General features: G+C 40.7%; 1 protein-coding gene across 5 annotated transcripts in view; it reads right to left on the reverse strand.

Annotated features, from left to right (window-relative positions):
* Positions 1-586: 586 nt before the first annotated feature.
* Positions 587-22802, reverse strand: part of LOC116722899 (uncharacterized) — a 38175-nt gene continuing 15959 nt past the window's right edge. For 3 of the 5 annotated variants that reach the window (XM_032567289.1, XM_032567290.1, XM_032567291.1), the window contains exons 6-14: positions 21650-21688; positions 21269-21388; positions 17513-17683; positions 14634-17425; positions 14387-14501; positions 14086-14149; positions 9878-10249; positions 8877-8972; positions 587-5197 (exon numbers count right to left, since the gene is read on the reverse strand). In XM_032567289.1, the coding sequence (XP_032423180.1) occupies positions 5196-5197; positions 8877-8972; positions 9878-10249; positions 14086-14149; positions 14387-14501; positions 14634-17425; positions 17513-17683; positions 21269-21388; positions 21650-21688 (3771 nt within the window). In that variant the 3' untranslated portion in view covers positions 587-5195. Of the gene's footprint in view, positions 5198-8876; positions 8973-9877; positions 10250-12240; positions 13797-13890; positions 13930-14085; positions 14150-14386; positions 14502-14633; positions 17426-17512; positions 17684-21268; positions 21389-21649; positions 21689-22802 lie in introns of those variants that run through there. The other 2 variants (XM_032567292.1, XM_032567293.1) reach the window with 2 other exon arrangements.

The raw sequence follows: 22802 nt of genomic DNA on the forward strand, positions 1-22802 counted from the left end.
CGAATCTGAGCTTTCCTCTGAATGCTTTGCTCTCCTGATCCAGGTTCTGGTTCCGCCTCAGAACTGGGACGGGTCCAGATTCCTCCATGTTGTAATTTTGAACATTAATAATCCAGAAGAAGCTCAAGTTTTCAAACAGCAGGAACAGAAACTCAGATTTAATCAGATTCTGAGCCAAACTCTTTGCTTTCTGTTTGGTTTTAAAGCGTTTTGGCCCAAATATCACAAACCTGCATCAACTTAACTTCCTTCCTTCTTCTCTGAAGGATTTTCTCTGGATTCTGACTCATTTTTCTCATTTTCATTGTTTTTGTTGTAAAAAAAAAAACTCCAAACTTCAGGGATTCTTGAGTCAACACATCAGATAAACAGTAAATAATCAGTTTAATTATATTTAGGTAAAGTCAACGTGTCAGCTTTAAATTCAGTCCAAGTTCTGATGAAGGAAACAAATTTTATCTAATCTTTTATTTTTCATTGAAAGAAATGGGAGGAAACTGCGAGCAGCTTCTGGAAACATAGATCTGTGAATCCCACTGATTTCAACCGGTTCTGTTTTACAGTCCAAACAATTCGACCAGTCAGGCAGAAGTACTGAAATAGTTTATTTCTGTTTTTTGAACATAAAACAAAGATTACCAGTCTGAGGTTGCTACGGTGACCGTTACACGAAAACATCACTGCAATTATTGGATTCAGAAAAAACAAACACTGCAACAGTGAGACAATATGTGCAATAAATGTTCAAACACTCTTCGGTGCTGACTGACAAACGTCTGAGTAAATGTTAGAAAAATATGGGCGCTGTTTTCATCATGCTGCATCCGCCCGGATCAGAACCAGCGCCTGATCCGACCCGACGCCTACGCTACGGTTCTACACAGAACTTATTTTAGTTTGAAAAGTCCCGATCCGATTCTGGTCTCTTTACGTTTCATGAACAAAAGTCAGCTTTGCTTTGCCTGAAGATTTGATCTAAATCATTAATTTAACAAATCGTTCCTCAGATTTATTAACGGTTTCAATCCAGTGGCGCTGCTGGACGGCTAGCTAGCAAAAACTGATTATAGATCAGATCTACTGGACTTTATTCCAACAAGATGATTCATATTTACGTTGTTTTTTACATAAAGTAGATAAATATTAACTGGTACCATAAAAGCACAATTAAAAAATGCTTTAATTCCAATTCCAAATGAAACGTGATTATAAATAACGCTGAGATGCAGCGTTGGGCACCGCTAGCTAAAGAGCTAGCTATGCTAACTGTAGAGCAATAATTTTAAAACATTGGTTCCACTGACGCTGAATAGCTACATCAACACATTATTCAGTGGAAGCTAATGCTAACATGCTAATTTCAACAATGCCAACAGTAAAATGCGTATTATAGCATAGCGCCTTCTACTGGGCTAATTTTGTGGCCTTCCTGTACAGTTTGCGCTTCAGGAAATGATTATTTGAAACAAACATTTCATTCCTGGTTACAGTTTTATAGTCGTTGAGTTTTGCTTGTTAACTTTGTTCCAACATTCAACTTTATTCAACTGAAATTTACCAACCAGTCGAGTAAAGATTTATCTATCTATCTAAATTATCGTTTAGAATTTATCTGGAAAAGTTAATTTAGGAGAAGCTAAGTGCTCTAAATGTTTTCGAAGCTAACAAAAGCACTAAAGGGCAAAAATAATAATTAGCTTTGCTATTAGCGCATTAGCAGAAGATCACCTTTGATGTGGCCTCTGAACAAAACACTTTTAAATTTATTCTTTTTAACCTTTTTAGCAAAAGTTTTTTCTGTTTACCTCCAAATTACTTCGTTTGAGGAGTTTAAGAAAATAATCAAAATAAAGATGAATTATTTACTGGCAGCTGTAGCCGATTTAAAGCCGGTGTTTTGCTGAGTCATCTGATATTTTTCACCATAAAACTGATTCATTCTTTGGGTTTTTCACATCTGAATCATTCTTGATGTTGGACTTGAAAAGAAAATGATTTTTACAAAAATCATCCAGAGTTTTTCTTTGAGTCTGGAACTGAAAACATAAAGAGGGGAACCGGATCGGGACTTTTCCTGCTGCCGCCGCAGATAACTGGAAGAATCAGCTGAAACATTAAAACATGCAGCGAGTGAGCTACTGGAGCGGGTGAGAGCGTGCAACGTGACGGAGCGCCGTGACTTTAAATGGCTCTGATATGTGGCTCAGCTGCAACCAGACAACAGGAACCAAGAAGAAGAAACACCCAAACATTAAAAATGATTCGATAAAATCAATTCGTTGTTCCAGAGAGTCGGAAGATCCAGGATCTGTTTCCATGTCTGAGCGAATCCACAGCATCTATCAGAAGGTTAGTGGTTCAATTCCCTGAGCAAAAAGACTCCTAACCAACCGTCCTGCTGATGTCATCACTGTGAAGCGATGATGTCATCACTGTGGCGTAGTGATGACATCATCGTTGCGCAGCGTGGAAACGGTTCCTCTGCTGGATGGTTTGGGTCTGGATGAATCATCAAAGTGAAGCATGCAGGAGAGAAAAAGTTTAAACAGCTAAATATTCACATCGTCCAGGAGTTCAGCATTTACATTTCCTCCATAAATTAGATTCACATCGTCACAGAAACAGGAAATGAGTCATGAAGTCCTGCCTTAAAGGGACAGTTCAGAGTTCTGCAGAGCGGGTGTGAGGAGGCAGTATCTTACCCGTCTCTGAACCAGTTCATCAGTCGGCCATCTTGAAACAACTGAAAACGGTTTATGCAAAAACTCGATTCCAGGTTTCAGGACCCGGCGGTGAACCGGAGAACCGGGTCGGGATCGGGCTCTGATTGGCCGGTTCCTCCTGGAGGTTTCAGACCAGATGCTGCTAAATGTCTGTAGCATGAATATTAAACATTTGCAGGGTTTTGTTTAAGTCATATTTCTGTTAGTTTAATTTTGTAAACATAATATTCACACCTTTTTACTGATGATGATTTTCTTTGTTTTATATTCACAAACATGAATTAAGAAATTAAACCAGAAATGTTGTTAAATAAAATAAACATTTTGACCAAATAACATGATTACATTTTTCTGTTAGGGATTTAAACAGTTTATGATCAGATATTGCATCATTAATGTTAATCTGATATTTCATTACTTTTTATTGGTAATATTGAAACCTGCAGTGATTTTAAAACATGACGGATAAAAAGTGAAGATGGTTCATTAAACAATATTTACATGAGCAGTTTGAAGTTATTTTAAGACGGCAGGAATCTGAACAGTCGGATACTGACAACTCATCAGCCTCAGCAGAACACCACTTCAATAATCAATAGTCAATAACCAATAATCCCCTCAGATCCATTTCTGCTGATTAGCCTCTGTGTTTGAAAACATCTGAACTTTTATCCTCCAGATTTTCATCAGAATATTTTTCATCCCAGACAGCTGAAGGTCGTCGCAACCTTGAGCTAAAAACCCAAGAAGAAGAAACAAAGGAGGACAGGAAGTAGCAGAACCACTTCCTGTGGTTCCTGATCACACTCAGCTTCATGTGAGGAAATGATTCATTTATGATTTCAAAACTCATTCTGATAATAAAAGTTCTTATTTAGTAAAAGTTTAATTTGGATGTTATTGTTGGCTGGACGAGTCTGCAGCTTTTTATGCAAATATAAATCTTCTGTAAACTTTCACAAAATATTAAAGCTAATTTTTCCAGCTAAGGTGAATTTAATTTAATTTAATTTATGCAAGATAAATATTTATAAATTTTATTGTTTGATTTGTTTGAACATGTGTCTAAAGTTTTTATCAAAATAAATAAGTGTGTGCTAATGCTAATGTTAGCAAGCTAATCTGAAAGCTAATTTTCTTTCATGTTAAATAAAGTTGATCGATGATCAAACCATGAAATAAATTCAAACAGTACAAAAAAATTAAACTTCAATAAATAATGTAACCAGAAATATGATACGCACAGAAAAGGAAAATTTGCTAATTAGCATGCTAATTAGCATTAGCATGCTAATGCTAATGTTGAGACTTTTTGAAGATGCATTAACAGAATAATTCCCCTAAAATTTCAGCAGTTTGTATTTTTATCTGTTTGTTTTGCAGAATTAGGAGATTATTGTCCAGAAATCATATAAGAAATTTTAAAGTTTTCAACATTGCAGTAATAAATGATTTATCTGCAACGCTAACAGTAATGGTAGCATCTGGTAGAAATATTGCTAATTTTGTTCCTGGATGTCTGAACCAGTGAGAGGTTTGTTATTATCAGCTGGCATGAATCAATTTTATTGATTGATCAGTTTAAACATTTTATCAAAATAAATAAGATGTGCTATTGTTAGCATGCTAACGTCAATGCTAACTTTTTCTTTTATATTTAACACAAAATAAAGTGGATTCATGTCCTTCATGGCGAAATCATGAAATAAGTTCAAATTGTGCAAAAAAATGATCTGCAATCAAATATAAACACAGAAAAGAGTAGTTAGTCAACGCTAACATTAGCATGCTAAAGCTAATTTTCTCTCAGAATTTTAGCTGTTTGTCTCTTTATTATTCTGTTCAGCAGAATTTAAGGTTTTATTATTCCAGGGTGATCAGAAATAAGTTTTAACAGTAGTAATTGATTATTGTTTATATCACAATAAATCAGGTAGCTTCCGTTAGAAAACGGCTCCTTCGGTTCCTGAAGGTCTAAAATAGTGAGACGCTTGTATTGCTAATGCTAGCTAGCCTGATCACTGGGAACAAGCAGTGAAATGCTACTGGTTTTAGGACCGGAAACTGGAGAACATTCAGTTTGATGTAAACCTGAGTTCCTACCTGGCAGGTGAGCAGGAAGCTGCAGTGACATTAGCAGCTTTTAGCCAGAAAGAAAAAGGAAAACAGCTGAAATCTGATTCTGAAGTTAATGATATGAAGCTCTGATAGAAATGAACCCTCTGCTGTTTATTTACACAATGCTACATTAGAAAGTCGCTAGCTGCCTCTTCGTCCTCAGAGTGATGAAGAGGATTTGACTAGACCAGAACGTTTTGAAGGAGAGTTTTAGGATTCATCTTCACAGCCAGACGCAGAGCGCTGCAGCCCTCCAACATGTCTGAGAACAGGAAGAAGAGCGTCATCCTGCATCCTGATTGGCTGACGCTGCGTCTTTAAGGTGAGAGTTTCCTGATCTTCCAGCTTCAGGATCTCTGCAGTAAAACATGGAGGACAAACGAAGGGTTAACAAGTGTAAACATGAATCCAGTAGAAAATGAACCGGATCATAATAAAAGTATCTAAAACACTCAGATCAGTTTGGCTCCAGAAATGATGCAGGATTAAATTTCAATATGAGAATAGTTTGTGATTTTTTATTTCATCATCCTGAAGTTACATCATGATGTTTTGCTTTGCGTTGAAAAGACGTTGCATCATTTTCATCCCAGCCTTAAATAACCAAACAAAAATACTGTCCAGATTTGTCAAATGCAGCGAGTCAATCAGGATGAAAACACAAAGATGGCCGCCCGCCGTAAATAGAGCAGAGTCCTCTTAAAGAGACAAGAGCCCTGAAAAAAACAGCTTCAGAAACTCACATTTAGCTTCAACCGCTACTATGGCAAGCCGATTTATCATAAAATCAGCTCAGTCTGACTATCTGGAATTACATTCCAAATATACAAAAATGAGTTTTGAATAAAATCAAAAACATTAACCATCCTGTTGAAAGTTTAAGATTTCTGCTTTTCACAGAACCAAATGACATAATTCATCCTCTGAAGGGCCACAAACCATAATTACAACTAAAGATTTCTACAACAAACTTCTGCTCTTGACACCACTTTGTTAAAAATGTAAATTCTGTTGCGACACCTCCAGGCGCTGCAACCATCTTCTGATGTCTATTTATTCTCATTTTGTACTATTTATTTCTTTATCTTTGTATATTATGAATATACACATAACCTGCATTTTAACTCGAGTCGAGCAAATCTCAATCTCGTTGTAATCTGTTGATGACATGACAATAAATCTTATCTTATCTATGATGAGTCAGAATTACATAAATGTGCAAAGAATTTCAATTTATTCTCTAAAAATACACAAACAATTAAATTAAAAATGGATTTGAAAAGATGAAAGTTCTGCTGTCGAAACATTAACAAGCTGAAAATAAAAATCTTTTTTAATTTAATTTTTTAATTGAAATTTCAAAATGCTAAATCAGAATAATTAATAAAAATATCAGTAATGTCATTCTGAACAGTTGGGATGTAAATAATGAAATAGAAGAACTGTTTTATTAAATTTGGAGATTTCTTAATGAAAAGATAGAAATAAAAATTACAGAGTACTCAGTTTTGCTGAGTCATCATTAGCTTTTTGCACTAGTTGAATCATACATATCTGTCTAAAAATACATTTAAGATATCTGTAATTGTAATAATAACTGGTCAGAACAAAAAGTTGTCAAGAAAACTGGCATAGGGTGTGAGATCTTTCCGGGTGCATGCAGAAAAGGTGCATAGAGGCCTGAGAGAGAATACGTAATCTTGTAGTTGATTAAAAGTTAATTAAGTTGAATATGAATGAATATAATTAGTAAAATGACTACCAATAATCACATAATAACCTTCTGAAATGTGCTTTTTCTGAAATATGATCTGTAATGATTTCTGTAATGATTTAACTTGATTTCTGTAATGATTTAACTATGAAACGATTATGGTTGATGAATTATAATAAGTGAGAGGATCAAACTTGTGATAATTTGAAGTCAATGTTCAAATGGGTTTAATGCAGGTTAAATGTGTTTAATGATTGTAACAGATGGAAAAGTGAGTTAGAGAAAGAAGAGGAATGTATGGGTGAGGTCCTGATAACAGGAAATGTCGCAAGCAGTTCTGAACAGATGGCCAGAACGCACAGGATGGGCAGGGCGGTGAGTTTGGCTGAGGTAACGGAAAAAAGGGGAAGTACGGGAACTTCCACTCCGGTCAGCAAAAACAGGTTGGGAAATGTAGGGACTTTTTCATGAGAGACAGCAGATGTGAAGAACGTCACGTAGACCAAACCCTCTCATACACACACAGGGTGGAGAAATGCATAAAAACGGGGCGAAAAGAGGAACCAGTTGTTCCCAGTCCGTCGGCGCAGAAGAGGAGACAACTTGCAAGAGCAGATTGAGCTACGGACCACACTTCAGAACCACGGAGGAGCTCAGACTTCACACCGCCAAGAAAGGACTGGGTCCCATCGCCCCATCTCTGGTTCTTCATTCGACCGTTGGTCTCGTCTCAACCCAGCAGTTTTAAACTCTGCAACAAGACCTGGAGGAAGGACTAAGGCCCCTAGGGGATAAAGAACAGGGTTTTGCAAAAGGAGTCGGACCCGTTCTGCTTTGTTTCCTTTCTGAGGAGGATTCTTCCACACAAGGCAAAGACCTCAACTAAGGATGCTAGAAATTCCTGTTGCCAAAAGATCCACCATCGTCTGGGTATGAGTAGAATCTGCTCATTGAAATTCCATCTCAGAACTTGCGACTTAACTCTTAGGGAAAAGAGACAGGGTAGTATGATTGTACATGTAAATTTTATTACACTGTTTTTGATCCATATACGATTGATTATTGATTTGTATGTCGCATATCCCTGCTCAAGCTTGCTTAATAAATTTATACTATAAAATTCTAATGAGGTTGGTGGACATTGGAATTAATAGAGTCATTTAATCTTTGTCCAGTTCTTTTAATCAAGGTAAAACTAATGTACATGATTCCAGTAAATAGGAGGCTTCATAATTTCCTTTGGTGAGAGTAAATAATGACCCTGGGACTTACATCTAAGTCACTAAACATAATCTAGCCGGTTCCAAGTGCAAGTTATGATTTAGAAAGTGGGCTACCGTTAACAGAAGTGGTTATTGGAATTATGCAGCTGCGAGGGCTACTCAGCTGATTGTTTCTTAACTGTAAAGGGTCATAACTTCTGGATTGGAGGTAGTTAGAGCTAGACGAATCACTTTCGCCACCAGTTTAAATAGATTATCTCTTATAGAGTACTTTTAGGGTAATACCCAGGTCTCAGAGATTTTCCGGACCTGTTAGACGGAGAACTGGTCAGTAGGCAGCCCTGTGAAGTTGTGAGGAATGGGCGGGGCTGACTATTGCAGGATAACCTTCAAAGTGAAATATTTTAAATTCACCTTATGACTAGACAATTTATTTCTGATATCTGAAATAAATGTTTCAGATAGTAATTTATTGTAGATATTTTGAATTAAAGCTTCAATGCAACTTAATGGTAAACCTGATGTCAATTAGTTGGAATATAATTAGAGATAAATTAATTTAACAAGATATCATAAATTAGTTTCAGATGTAAGAGTGGTGAAGCTGATTTTATGTTAAATGGGCCTGCCGTACTACTGTGCTGCAGTCAGAGGGGGAGATGTTTGGGAGCGTTAGTCAAGCGCTCAGCTGCCGGCGGCCATTAAGCTCTCCTCTCTGTGAAGATGGAAATTTAATGGAAAGGCTTTTTTAAGCACAGTTCAGTTTTCAGGCAGCTCTGAGTTTCTGGAGAGGAAACAGTTTGATTATCGCCAGCAGCAGCAGAAGGTTTGAACAGATCTCTCTGGGCTCCTGCTGACAAACTGCTCCAACATCCCAAGACTAAAGAGCTGCAGGTCCATGTCACTCTGATAATAACCTAATAAAAACCTGATAATAACCTAATAAAAACCTGATAATAACCTAATAAAAACCTGATAACCCGATCAAAACATGATACTAACCTGATAATAACCTGATAATAACCTGATAACAACCTGATAAAACCAGTGAATAAATGTGAATAACTGGAAACCAGTGCGCTCTGCTCGCCTCCTCACAGTTTGCCAGCTGCAGTCGGCTCTGCTCCTGCGGTTGGTTCGCTGTGGATCGCGGTTTGGGTTTGATGTGACTCAGCTTCTTTGGTTCCGTCCCACCTGGAAAAACAGAAAATAAATCAACGTCAGCTTTTAAACGAAGAACTATGTCTACAAAACTTTTCATATTTAATGATTATTATATTTTTAAACAGTCGGGGAAACACAGCTGTGAAAAATGTGGTTTATTTTCAAAGAAGCTTTAGGTTTTATAATTTGTTGCAATAATTATAAACAAGATTACTTCTTGTTCTGGCTTCAATTTAATCATCTAAAATGAAAGTAGAGAAAATAAATGACAATAAAAGGATTTCTTAAGACATTAAAAATCCTGACTAAAACTGCAACACTAAGTTATTATTTCAGACATTTAGTCATCTTTATCTTTCGGTTTGTAATGTGGTAACTATAACTCCAATAGCTTTAGCCTATTAATTTAGCCTGAGATAATACTAGCTAAAATATTTAGCTTAACAATTTAGCCACTGAAAATGTTAACCTAATTACTTAGCATAGGGACTTAGCTTAAGCTAACAGTCAAATATTTTAGCATCAGGTCATATTAGCAAGGCATTCTTTAGCTTTTGTTTCGTAATGTGGCCACCATGTTTGCCTTAAGGAGTTAGCTTAAGCTAACATAAGTTTAAACATTCAGTCTAATAATTTAGTTTCTGGTAACATTAGCTTGACACATTGTTACTTGTGATAAATTAATCTATTAATTTATCACAAGTTAGTACTAGGTAAAATATTTAGGTTAATGATTTAGCCTCATAAAATATTAGCCGAATTGCTTAAGACAACATATTAGCTCAATCCTTTAGCTTAAGCTAGCAACATCCTGCAGTGTCAACAAGGCCGCTAAGCTAGGTGTGACCTGTAGCTTTATGACTCATGGTTAACCTGCTGCTGCCTACAGGAACCAGCAGCTGTTGCCCATCAGGTCTCTGCGTTAGCTGCGTTACCTCTGGGCGGTCTGGGCAGCCAGCTCTGGGTGTCACACACTCTGGTTGGGGTCACAATGGGGTGAGACGTGGGCTGGAGGAAGGCCACAGTGGGAAAAGGCACCGATGGGATCATGGAGGAATCGGACAGGGAGGCGGGGAGGCCTGAGCGGCCGCCGTCCCTGCCGCTGGACGGGACTCTCCACCGGGGCAACGGGGACGGGGACACGTCTTCACTGGAGCAACCGGGAATACTGGGAGGGCTGAGCGACTGCTCGGGGGTCGACGAGGATTTGGGAAGGAAGCTGAGGATGGAGGAGAAGAAGGAGCAGGATTCTGGGAGGGGAATGGTCCCGATTCCGCTGTCCAGCGTCCGCATGGCGCAGCGCAATCCTGCGGCACAAGGAGGACAGCTGCAGTGGCTCAGGGGGCACACAGGGAGCTAGCCGCTAGCAGCTAGGTAGCTAGCAGCTAGCCTCTATGCAGCTACCAGCTATTAGCTGGCCACTAACAGTTGGCAGAATGAAAGAGCAGGGAAGCATGGCTGAAGCGGAGCTGTGAAGCTTTGAAACGTGTTTATGAACGAGGTAATTAGCCGCTCCATCAGGAGACGTTTTTATCTGAGAGGAAAATCAATACGATCATTTTACAAATTAAATCTGATTGATTTCAGAGTAGAAATGGCAGATTGACGAGAACAACTCTTTGGGTTCTTTATGAGGAATAAAAAACATTTTCTCTTGGTCAGATCCTTTTCTCTCTGCCTCCTGGTTTTCCTCAGTTTAAAGTCTAAAATATTTAATGCTTCATCACAAAATGAGAATAAGATCCAGATATGAGCCCACTTTAACCGCCGCTCTGCCTGAACGATGCTAGATGAGTGTTACCATGATGACTGCAAACATGAAATGCACACAATGGTTCAACATGGCCTGAACGAAATGCTTCATTTTTAGCTCAGCAAACTATTGATCGTTTTACAGGTGAAAGGCATTCAGAGACCGACTTCACTAACAAAACGAATAAACAAATGGCAGGAATCCAGAGAAACAAGCTAGCATTCAGTTAGCATTCAGTTAGCATCCATCTGGCATTTAGTTAGCATCCAGTTAGCCTGCAGTGTGGAGAGCTTTCCAGAGTTTCCTTCATGTTTTCCTCTGCAGGTGTTAAACCTTCAGGCAGCGCTGAACCCCAGAACGTCGGGTCGGGATGTTTAACGCCTGAAAGTCCGACAGACGTTTCAAACGTTTCTTCTGTTAGGAACCAAAATGTCTAAACTAACCCGGTTCTGTTTCCCTCCTGGCCTCAATTTATTCGTTTTTATCCAAACTCATCAGATTCACATCCCATCATTCAAACCTAACACCAACATGGAAATCAGCATGACCCATGGGAAGGGTCAGAGGTCACCCCCAAACCATCTGAAGGCCATCCAAAGGGGAAGATTCTTCCCAAGATAAAAAATATTTTTTTAATGATTTAAAAAATGTACATTAATGAAAAAGTATTTCATTAAAACATTTTAAAATAAGTAAAAAAATGAACACACTACAACAAAAATAAATGAAATTAAGAGAAAAATTTATATCTAAGAACTGTTTTCACCAAGTTTTCTGGCTTTAAGCATAAATAAATCATTTAATTCTTACTAACTTGATCAAAAGGAGTTTGGTCAGATTTAACTTCACAAAGTGAGAAAAATGTGAATGTGTGTTTTAATTTGGTTTCAAGGGCAAGTTGCTAAATTAATCCAGATGTCAGTGGGGTGTATGTATAATTCTGGTTCTTTCTGGTTCTTAAATCTTTTATGATTCCCTCCTGAAGGGAAACATGAATAAATAAATCAGTCAAAGCCTCAATTATTATGTGAGAAACGCGGCTGGAGGTAATTGGATAACGGAAAGTTTTAACTTTCTCTCTCAGTTTACTGAATTAAGTGAAGGTGATGTTTTCTCCTGGTCTGGTGTTAAAATCATCCCGGAGCTGAAAGCTAATTCTCTCGGCTGACGGAGCAGAGCTGAAGTTTTAATGAGGTGATTAACCCCGGAGGTCTCGGATGTTTCCTCCGCCAGCCAATCAGGTTCCAGCACCGCCTGTCAGAAAACCTCAACAAGCTGCAGCACAAAGCGACACTAAAACCAGAACAAATAAACTAAAACCAGAACAAATAAACTAAAACCAGAACAAATAAACTAAAACCGGAACAAATAAACTAAAACCGGAACAAATAAACTAAAACCGGAACAAATAAACTAAAACCGGAACAAATAAACTAAAACCGGAACAAATAAACTAAAACCAGAACAAATAAACTAAAACCAGAACAAATAAACTAAAACCAGAACAAATAAACTAAAACCAGAACAAATAAACTAAAACCGGAACGAATAAACTAAAACCAGAACAAATAAACTAAAACCAGAACAAATAAACTAAAACCGGAACAAATAAACTTTCACTGCCGTTTTGTTCCAGCCGTCAGCAGCGAGGGGAACAGGTTGAATCAGGAATCGGATCTGAACCACAACAACATGATGGACGACGGGCCAACAGGAACCTTCCATTAGAAGAAAACCAGACTTTAACAGTACCATCCAATAACAACATCCAATCCTAAAGGAGCAGCCAGCAGCTGGAAAACGGTTTCTCTTAAATTGATTCAGCTGATTTCGTTCCAGCTACAAACTCCGTTTCATCTGATGGGATTTTATGTGACAGACGGAGAAATAAAGGAAAATGACTCATAACTTCCTCTGTTATGAATGAAAATCTGAAAGCTGTTGATTATATTTGCATTCAAACGAGTGACGGATCTTTAACATGTTCATCTTGATCAACTGAATACATAGATTTTAATGAGTTAAAACTTTTCAGACAGGAACCTTTGTATTCACGTGTTTCTGGTACAACCGTAAATCTGAAGCACATCCACTAACATTAGCAATGAAGCTGCTTCTCTCAGGTAATTTCTGCTTCTAAGCGATCTGATTGGATGCTGGAAAATACTGCTGTTGTTTGCAAATTATGCCAAGAGCAGTTAGCCTATTGGTGAAGTTATGCTAGTTTGAAATAGCATCTCAATGTTAACATGTAGCAGCTATTGCTAATGTTAGCCTGCACATTTCTAAAGAAGCTCCATGAGCTTCCTGAAGCTCTTTGATCCAACCTGATGGATGAAGATAAAAATCTAGAAATATTCAGCTCTGATGGCTGTTTATTCAATAACGGAGGAATAAAAGGTTTTGAATTAAAAATGTTGCTGATTTTGTCAAAATCTGGTTTTCAATTGGGATTAATTACAGACCTTTTCATTTCTCAGAGTTTGGTTCCTCTGGTAAGGCACAGACCCGTCAGCGGATCGATACATCAGAACTTTTTGATAAATATGTTTCCATTTTGTCACGTTAGCACATTTAATCCAAAACCAAAACAAAGTCAAGCAAGCATAGAAAACTTTTTTACAAAATGAAGGAAGTTATTTTGAATTTTACCGTTTCAAACAACTGATTCTGTCAACAACATAAACCTCAGCAAAACGTCAGACTGGTGGTTTTAAACCAGAAAGTGACTGGAAGCTCGCTGTAGTTATCCGGCTGAGTAACGTAACGAGCCTTTATCAGCGAATGCTAGCAAACATTAGCGAACGCTAGGGAACGTTAGCAAACATTAGCGAACGCTAGGGAACATTAGCGAATGTTAGCAAACGTTAGCGAACGCTAGCGAACGTTAGCGAATGCTAGCGAATGCTAGGGAACGTTAGCGAATGCTAGCGAACGTTAGCGAATGCTAGCGAACGTTAGTGAACGTTAGCGAATGCTAGCGAACGTTAGCGAGTGGATGTGTGAGGATGGAGGTTAAACCAGGTGGAAAATGTTGGAGCAGAATCTGAACGCTGGAGCCTGAGATGGTTTGAATGCAGAGCAGGAACTGATCAGATGAACTGTGGATGAATAGAGAAGCACAAACTGACAGAACTCAGCATTTTGCAGTTTGTTTGACTGATTTTAGGGTTTTCATCATGTTTCATGACTTACACATGTCTGTCATATTTGGTCTTCACTTCTGTCTGCAAACTGTAAAATGGCAAGCACAGACAAAACCTTAATGCCTGGACGTTCCACCATCGGTCACAAGCCAACTCGTCACGATGCTTTTAAAGGAATCAGGACATTTAGGTACTGTCTACGACTGAACACTCGACCCGGCAGCAGACGCAGGAGGAGGCTGACCTGTGACTGCGTCCTGGCTCCTCACACTGGATCCATTTTCACCGTCAGGTCTTCGGTTCATCATCTGCAGAGAAATCAGGATGATCCGTCACAAGACATTCTTCATCGTTTCTTCGCTGATATGTTTAACCTTGTAAGTCATTGGAACCAACCTGGTTCCCTTTAACTGGACCAGACCCAGTTTCTGAGCTGGTCTCTCATTACCCACTTTTCTGTCAATTCACTATCAAATAAAGGCCACTAGAGCCAATAAAACCTTTAAAAAAGTATAAGAGTCCAGTTGGACCATTCAAAGTCTTACCTGGGGGTCCGCTATGATGCTAGCATGACCTTGGATCTCAGTGAGGGACATTCCTGGACAGGGCATGGAGATGCAGGCCCGAACTGCATCATGGGGCTCTCTTATTCCCACAGAGCTGAAAGAAAAACGATTCATCGACCTTTTCCTGTCGTATGGACTCAGCACATCGAGGATTTACTCAACTATCACAATGTGTCTCTAAGGGACACGTCTGGACATGTTGAGAGGATGTGTCTGTGTGTCTTACCATTCTTTTCCATCACTTTTTCGTCTGTCTTTCTTCTTGTCTGACTTTGAACTCTTTCCTCCCAGCAGAGACGTAATCTTTTGTTCCCGCTTTTCTTCCTTTGCTTTTGGTGGATCCGTCTTTTTGTTGCTTGGAGCCGGAAGTTTACTCTTACGGAAACCAAACCAACTTGCAATGCTAGAGCCAGACTTTTGCTTCACTTCGTTCGTTTTTTCATGTTCCTGTGACTTGTGCAAGTTCTCCTCAATGCCAAGCATCACCTTCTCTTCGATGGTGGTTATGGTGCTTTGTCTCTCGGGTTCCTCAGAGACCGGCTCACCGAAGGCGCTGGAAAACTGCTGCTCAATCTGAAGGCGCCTAGCCTGCTCTCTTTGCAGCTTAAGACTTTGAAGTCTTTCACTGGATGAACCCAGATGTGACGGGACTGTCAGTCCTTCCTCAATCAGAAAGTTGTTCAGTAGGGATCGATTCATTGGACAGTGGTAGCTACTGGAGCAGCTCATGCTACCGGGAAGGACATCCCCAAGAGAGTTCAGTGAGCTCCCTGAATGGGTTTTGATCTGGGTCCGGACCTTCCCAGATCTGTTGAAGCTTGGTCTGTCCATGTAGCGTGCACCGAAGCTCTGACTGCGAGCTTTAGCTCCATTCATGCCCATCACTGGTTTGAGAAGAGGTCTGGTCGACACAGACACAGAGCGTTTAAACAGCCAGCCTTGCTCATCAAACCCCCAGTCTAACATCCCGCTGGCGTCAGACGCTGCAGGCTGGAGAGGCTCAGAGTCCAGGGAGTTGCAGCGGGTCTCAATCTTCCGGCAAGACTTCTCCCGTGAACCAAATTCATGCATCACTTGGGGATCGCATGTAAATGTTTGAAAAGTCTGCAGACTGTTTGGGTCGTCAATACTCTGTCTCCCAAAGATCAAGAAGGTACTGGTGTTCTGTCCAGAGATTGCTTCATGAGACTTAGCATTCACAGGAAGTGTCCTTTTCACAGCATTTGAGGAGGATGTGTGCGGATTACTGGGAACCCTGTGGTAGTAAACATTAGAGAAACCAGTAGGCAGGACTTCAGAAAGCTTTGGCTCACTAATGCTCTGCTGGGATCTCTGTAGGATGTTCTGGTTTGTTGATCCATTCTCATTGTGGCATGTGGTGATTCTGTCCGACTGAACTGAGTCTGAGGATTGTGATTCTTTAACGGGGAGGTGAGGAATCTTTGACCCATCGGTAAGGAAGGTTTTGATGGAGACGTCTCTCATTTGCAGGTCAGCAAGTTGATTATCTTTTATGATGTTGGACTGCTGAGTCTCTAAAACAGAGCTGAAGTCAGTAGCTGTTGATGGCTTGCCAGTGGTTGAGCTTTGAGGCTGAGTTGCCAGTTTTTTGTCTTTGGTTGCGCTGTCGGACCCGGCTTTAAGGAGAAGAGACGTAGTTCGGCCTGGTGGTAGCGGTGGCGATGGAGACCTTCGCTCGGATCTGAACGAATCTCCCTGGTCTTCTTGGCGTCTCTGTTTCCTCGGTGAACAGGGCAGGTTGTCATAGATGCTCTCTTCAGCACAGTCATTGCTTGAGACTCTATTTGATGGTTTTGTTGGACTCTTCAAGCTGTCCTTGATGCCTGGTGACTTAAGAATCTTTGACTGTTTCACAGGAGATGCAAGCGGAGACAGCTGTTGCATACTCTCAAGACACTTGGAGCCGACTGGCATTGAAACATCTTGATCTTTGTCAGTTTTAGGTAATGTACACTTGCTGGACCCGTGAGGGTTGGCCCGTTTGCTGGGCACACTGTGTACTGGAGAGGTCACCTGTCCTTTGGGTCTTTGACCCTTGATGAGCTTCTGATGTAGAGGAGAATGGGTATGTTTAAGCTGATCTTGGCCTCCATCTGCACTCTTGCTTCTCAGAATGAAAGCTTTCCTTGCTGAGTCACAAAACTGAGGTTTTGGTTTCCTCTGTGGAGATTCTGAGTTGGTCCAGTCCCTGCTGTCCCCACCGGCTGGATTTGCCTGGTCTCTGCAGTGGGGCACTTCCATTGAAGCGCTTCGCTGTCTGGCTTCATTCATGCAGCTCAGAGCTCTGGTTGCAGAATGCTGAGCTGAGGAGCTCACATCATTTTCCTCTGCTTCTGTTTGCTTGATAGGAAGTCTGCCTTGCTGCCTTTGGCTGCAGTCCAGTCTGGACTTACGGTCAGTGGCCTGTTCTTGATTATTATTCCTGTCGCTGAGCTTCACTCCTGATATGTGTTTATCTAATGAGTTCCTGTTGAGTCCCTCAGACTTTGTGAGGCTATCTGTTGGACTCACACCAGGTTTAACGGTGGGGGCCTCTAAAAACAGGAAGTTGTCAGAGTCAGGTGAGGGGAAGAGACCAGAGCTAGCTGGAAGAATCGAGTCTTCATGAGAAACTTCATCTGCAGAAACCTCTAGTGAGTCCAAATGAAGGCGTTTTTTTGTTGATTGTTCGCCAGATTCATCTGGATCATCAGAGTCCAGGATGGACGCCTGCGGCTCAGCTGTCAAAGGTTTTCTTGTTGAACTTTTCTTGGCAGGAGACCCTTGTTGGTGCGACTTGACACCAGAGGAGTAAATACCCTCGTTTGAGGTCATGCAGTCTTTGCAGTGTGGAACAGCTGCAGCTGAGGTTGCCTCTTTGGACTTGTTCATCTGGAGATGCTTCAGGCCTTTCAGGATATGGCCCTCCTTCCATCCCAAGTCTGTCGGCTCAATGAACACTGAATGGTTGCTGGATACTGAGCCAGTGCTCATGCGTTTGTCCCGGCTGGAGGCCCACTGTGGAGACATTAGCAACCGATTTATTGATCTTTACAATGGAAGTTAAAGATAGGAAATAAGACCAGCACAAAACAAGAAACGTACCTGCTTGGAGAAGCCGCGTCCGTCTGCCCATGTATGGGAACCACTGGAGTATTCACTGCAAGCACTGGACAGAGACAGCTCACTGCCGCTGCTTCGTGGGCAGGTCAGGCTCAGCAGGCTGGGCCATCTTCCTGCAGCAATACTTCTGGCTTTTCCGTTTCTTTGGACCTCCTGGAAAAGATTTTATAAGTAATCAACCACTGAGACTCACAGGGAAGCCTCTGTTGCCTAGTCGACGGTTGGTTTGCCGTCGACTATCCAAACCAACCAAAATAAAAACAGAAGTGACGCACCGCTCACAGTAAAACACACATCTGATTTACTGACGCATCACTGGAAGCTCATTAGAGACACATTTCATAGTAAAGATTTATCTGGTCCAATTGAAGCTGCCACTAACTGAACTGAGTCTGAGGTTTTCTGCACAACAGCATGAGATGAAGATTGTTACTTCGGTCCAAAACAACAAACTGATCCAGAACCAACCAGCTGTTCTCTCTCCATAAGAGTCTGATGGTTGGTCTCCTTGTTTTCAGGTGACGTGGGAAAGTCCAACCCTGTCTGAGTCTGTCGCCGTTCCCTGAAATCAGAACCTTAAACACTAATTCCTGTGGTGGCACGGCTCAGTAAAACGTTTGCTGCACTAATCCTAAAGCAATAACCATAAACATTCATTCTGCTAACACTAAAGCGCTACACCACCATGGTATTTAGCATAAGCTAACATGCTACACCAACATGGTAGTTAGCAGAAGCTAATGCTAAAGTGCTACACCCACCCAGCAGCAGTTTCTCATTCATGGTTTTGTTTTACTTACTGGGAGAAAAGAGAGAATGTGAGGAGAGGAAATGGAACCGCAGAGAAAACAGTTTTACCAACTTCAAAATAAGAGCATGAGCATAAACATTTAACTACTTGAACATTTTTAAAGGTGTTAACCAAAATATCAACACAAACGTTGAACTTTAATTGAATGCAAAACAACCAAGTAGATTAACACTTTGGAATTTATCTGGAAATATTTATTTATTGCGCTAAACGTTTTCAAAACTAGCAAAACTGCTAAATGACAAATTAGCTCAGCTGTTAGCGGAGTAGCAGTGAGCGCAGCACCGGTTGATGTTTTGAGTTAAGTCACCATAGCAACAGATTCAAATCCAACAGTTTTCCAGACTCAGTGAATGTTCAGAGCTGCATGCCTGAAGAGGTGAAATTATTAGGAAAAATTTTATTTTTATGGATTTAAATGGACTGTTTGATTTTCTGTTTTTGTGTAGAGCAGGAAGCGCAGCGTCTGCTGGCTCCAGGTTCACAGATCTGGTAAATACCAAGTCAAGTGTTGTGACCCCATTTGAAGCAGCATTGATCGTTTGGAAAGCTGTCATGGTCAGCTTCCTCTCAAAGTCGTTAGAGTCATCTGTTAGCAATAATTAATGTGAATAGAAAATAATTGCATGGGGGATCTGGGGACTGCAGCCATTCAGAGCTTTAGCTGATATTCACCTATTATTTGACTACTTGGCTTCATGCCGCGCCGCCGCAGATTAATCTGGGAGCTAATTACCGTCGGCACGGTGACGCTATCGGAGATTTGACAAAAGCCAAACAGTTTGAGGAAACCTTCAGTCGGAGCTGAAAGTCAGAGCAGCTGAGCCGTTTTACTGGCTGAATTTCACGTTTCAGACCTTTTTGATGCAACAGAGAATCATCTTCATCATTCGACACGCTGCAGTTGTTTTTATTAGTCACTGTTTTTATTAGGGAACATCAGGCTGTTATTACCGCCGGGTTTCATTCTGCTTTTAACGAATCTCTGTTTGAGGTTTTGCTTCATCTCCCAGTTTTCAGTAAAAGCTTTTGAAATATTCCCCAGGAAGGAAGCGAAGTGTTTTTCTCTTAATGTGTAAATGAGCAGCGGCATTAAGGCGCATTAAGAGCCGATTTAACCACCTGATGGTTTACCTGGGACTCAGAAACACGATGGCTGCTGGGTAATGGCCGCCGTCATTTAGTCCATATTTACTGGGGCATGAACTACAGACTCGGCTTCTTTTATTTATCCACAAGAATATTTTCATTAAACTCAATAAAATATTGCAAACATTTTACTTCATATAAATTCACATTAGCTGAGTTGTATTAAAGGGCCAGCATCATTTAAAATCCACTCTCAATCCTTTCATCATGGAGTTTTGCTTTGATTCTGTCAGGTTTGAGAAATAATTCGGTCCTGCTCACCCCAACGTCACTGAGTCTCTAAGAGGAGGAGGAAGGACACGTTTTGCTCCTAAAGCTGCTCTTCCCCTTAACATCCAGTGCCTATAAAAAGTATTCACACCCTGGACAGCTTTTACTAATCAACCTGGAGCAAAACAGATTTCTATCTAACTTGTATAAATTGTATAAATATTCCCTCCCTGCAGAGCAGTTCAGCCAGTTGTCATTATTTAGTAGAATAACTCCAGAGGGGCTGCCTCGGGTCCCTGACCCACACTTTGGGAACCCCTGGTCTGACCTGACAGATGTCCAGCAATGAGTCCACAAGGTCAGTGCTAAAGCTAAAGCTTACTAATGGAAAGTTTAGTGGAAGGAAAAGTCTATTTGAGAAAAAGATCCAGAACCATCAGGGACACCAGCAGCCTGGGTTTTACTGCAAGGATTTCACACCAGAGAACTCGGCCTGCAGCTTCTACAACAACATTTCTACGATCTCTTTCTGCTGGGAGGAGAAGCAGAGCCGCTCCTCAGACGGAGCAGCCGTGTTTGTTCTCTCCGTCTCCCTCGGCTTCTCTGCACAATCTTTAAACAAAAAGCCAAAGACGGCAAACAAGCAGGCCGAGCAAAGAGAGCAGATAGATAGATAGATAGATAGATAGATAGATAGATAGATAGATAGATAGATAGATAGATAGATAGATAGATAGATAGATAGATAGATAGATAGATAGATAGATAGATAGATAGATAGATAGATAGATAGATAGATAGATAGATAGATAGATAGATAGATAGATCTTTATTGTCATTGTCACAAGAACAACGAAATTTAAGTGTTTAAGCTCTGGAGTCTCTTTCCTTCCCGGCGAGTCGCTCCGCTCTCACTCGCAGTCAGCCAGCCTTTTGGGAACAGGTGCGCCGTCAGAGTGATTAGGGAAGCTAACAAGCGTATCTCCAGTCAGAAACACATTTTCCATTTCACTGGTTCATCCATAATTCTCTCTCAGTTATCGTCTGCATTCTAACGCAGGACGATCCAACATGGAGGCAGCAGAGGCTGATCCAGACCCGGAGCGAAGGAGGGTCCAAACTGGATTTACTAAATCAATGTTAGTCAACATGTTTGTGATAGCATGAGGGCTTTAGCATTTTAGCTAAAATTAGCGTAGCTACTGACAGTTTCAGCTGACATTAGCGTTTTATGTGATTTGATCTCATACGTTGTAGATGGAGGGATTTAATGTTATGAAACATGGCAGGAAACACCAGCATGTCGCCAAAGATGTTAGCTAATTGTTTGTACGCTGCTCTCCTAGCTCTAAGCGATTCTGTTCAGATTCATCAATGTATGACTGAATAGTTCATTTCAAATAATTCAGCAAATTTCAGCAAAAAGATTCAAATTCATTCACACCAGAGTTTCCCAGGAAAATGCTAATTTTTCTAGTTTATATTTGAAAATGTGTTTTAACAAAACTAAGCCGCCAGCAGAACCTGGAGAACTGTGGGAGTAAATTTCAAACACGGTGATTTCCTACCTGTGAGACGGGAGCGGTGGAGGTTCTGACCCGTTGCTGAAACAGAACACTCAGGATCCGGTTCTGCTGCTCCAGGTCGAACACGCGGGTCCGCAGCTTCACACACTCCTCCTTCAGGTCCTGAAGACACAACAAACACAAATTCACCACTTCTCCTTCAAAACTAGCTTCTAAAAAAAAGCTAAGCTTTGTTACGCTATGCTAAGCTAAGCTAAGCTTTGTTACGCTATGCTAAGCTAAGGTAAGCAAAACTATGCTAAGCTAAGCCAAAGCTGAATGCTTCAGCTCTGTTCATGGAGGTTTCTGCGTCTCTACCATCAGTTTCAGCCCAGCTAACTCTAAGCGTTTGGGCTCTTTCTTCTGAGTGCGGCAGGAACCAACCTTTTGCGTGAGCAGCGCCTGCACCACCTGGTTGGCCACCTGGAGGAGCACAGGGAGGTTAGCACAGATCTGAGCTGCAGTTCGGTTTGGAAAACAGAAATAATGAGGAGCGATGAGCTCAAAGTGACAGGATGTTGCATCACAGCGTCGACCTGGAGGTAAACAACCAGCGGCTGCCTCCACTGACTCCAAACTTTACCCTCAGCACGACGTCTAAAAAACCCTTTCTTTGAACCCTGCGTTATGTTTTCCTCTCGCTCTAATTAAAATCAGTTTCTTAATATTTCCAGAGCGAAAGCAGAGAGGATGTCTGATCCAGCAGGATTTCCTCTCATGTCTGATTCTTCAGAAATTATCCCAGATTTCTGTTCAGTTTGGAAAATTCACACAGGCAGCATTTCATAAAGCGACCAGCCTGCAGGGCGGCGACACCTCCAACTGACTGTCCAAGCTTTTATCTCATTAAAATAACTGTTTACTCTTAATTTAGCAACTTTCTTAAGGTAAATTATGACTTTATTCTCATAATTATAAACAGAGCTCTTAGTCTGACTGACGCTATGCTGTAGGTGAGATTATTGCCAAAAGGTCTTTATGAACACTTATTTTAAAATCATTATTTATAAATGTTTGATAGATTTATTAACTATTATTATTTATAGGAAGTTTTCCTGTAAATCACAGAATCCTTCAAAAATAACACAGATTACTGTCTTGGAACCAACCATGAATTTTCCTGAAATGTAAGAAAAATGTTTACAAAACTAACAGGACATTTTCCTGAAACCAATCCTGTTTTCCTACCAACAAATAACTCTGACCAACCTGTTCCCCTCCTGGCCTGTGGGGGCGCTGCACCAAGAACCACTGAAGGAAACGACACAAAAACCTCTGAAGACACTGAGAGCAACTTCCTTCTTCACCAGATGGAAACAAGATGGAGGCGTCAGATTTTAGCGTTGGAGGATTTCTCTTTAGTCTTTGGCTAAAGACCAGGAGCCATTTCTGCTGCTAGCTCTAGGCTAGCACGTTAGCTTTGGTTGGATTTACCCAGAATGCTCTGCGCTGTAGTCCACTTCCTGCTTTTGGAACGGTCTCCGGTCCGCTTGGCGTTCAGATTCAAACCGAACCAGAGTTCAGTTCAACTGAACCC

Source organism: Xiphophorus hellerii, chromosome 7, assembly GCF_003331165.1.
Source record: "Xiphophorus hellerii strain 12219 chromosome 7, Xiphophorus_hellerii-4.1, whole genome shotgun sequence".
In the NCBI taxonomy this organism is placed as follows: Eukaryota; Metazoa; Chordata; class Actinopteri; order Cyprinodontiformes; family Poeciliidae; genus Xiphophorus; species Xiphophorus hellerii.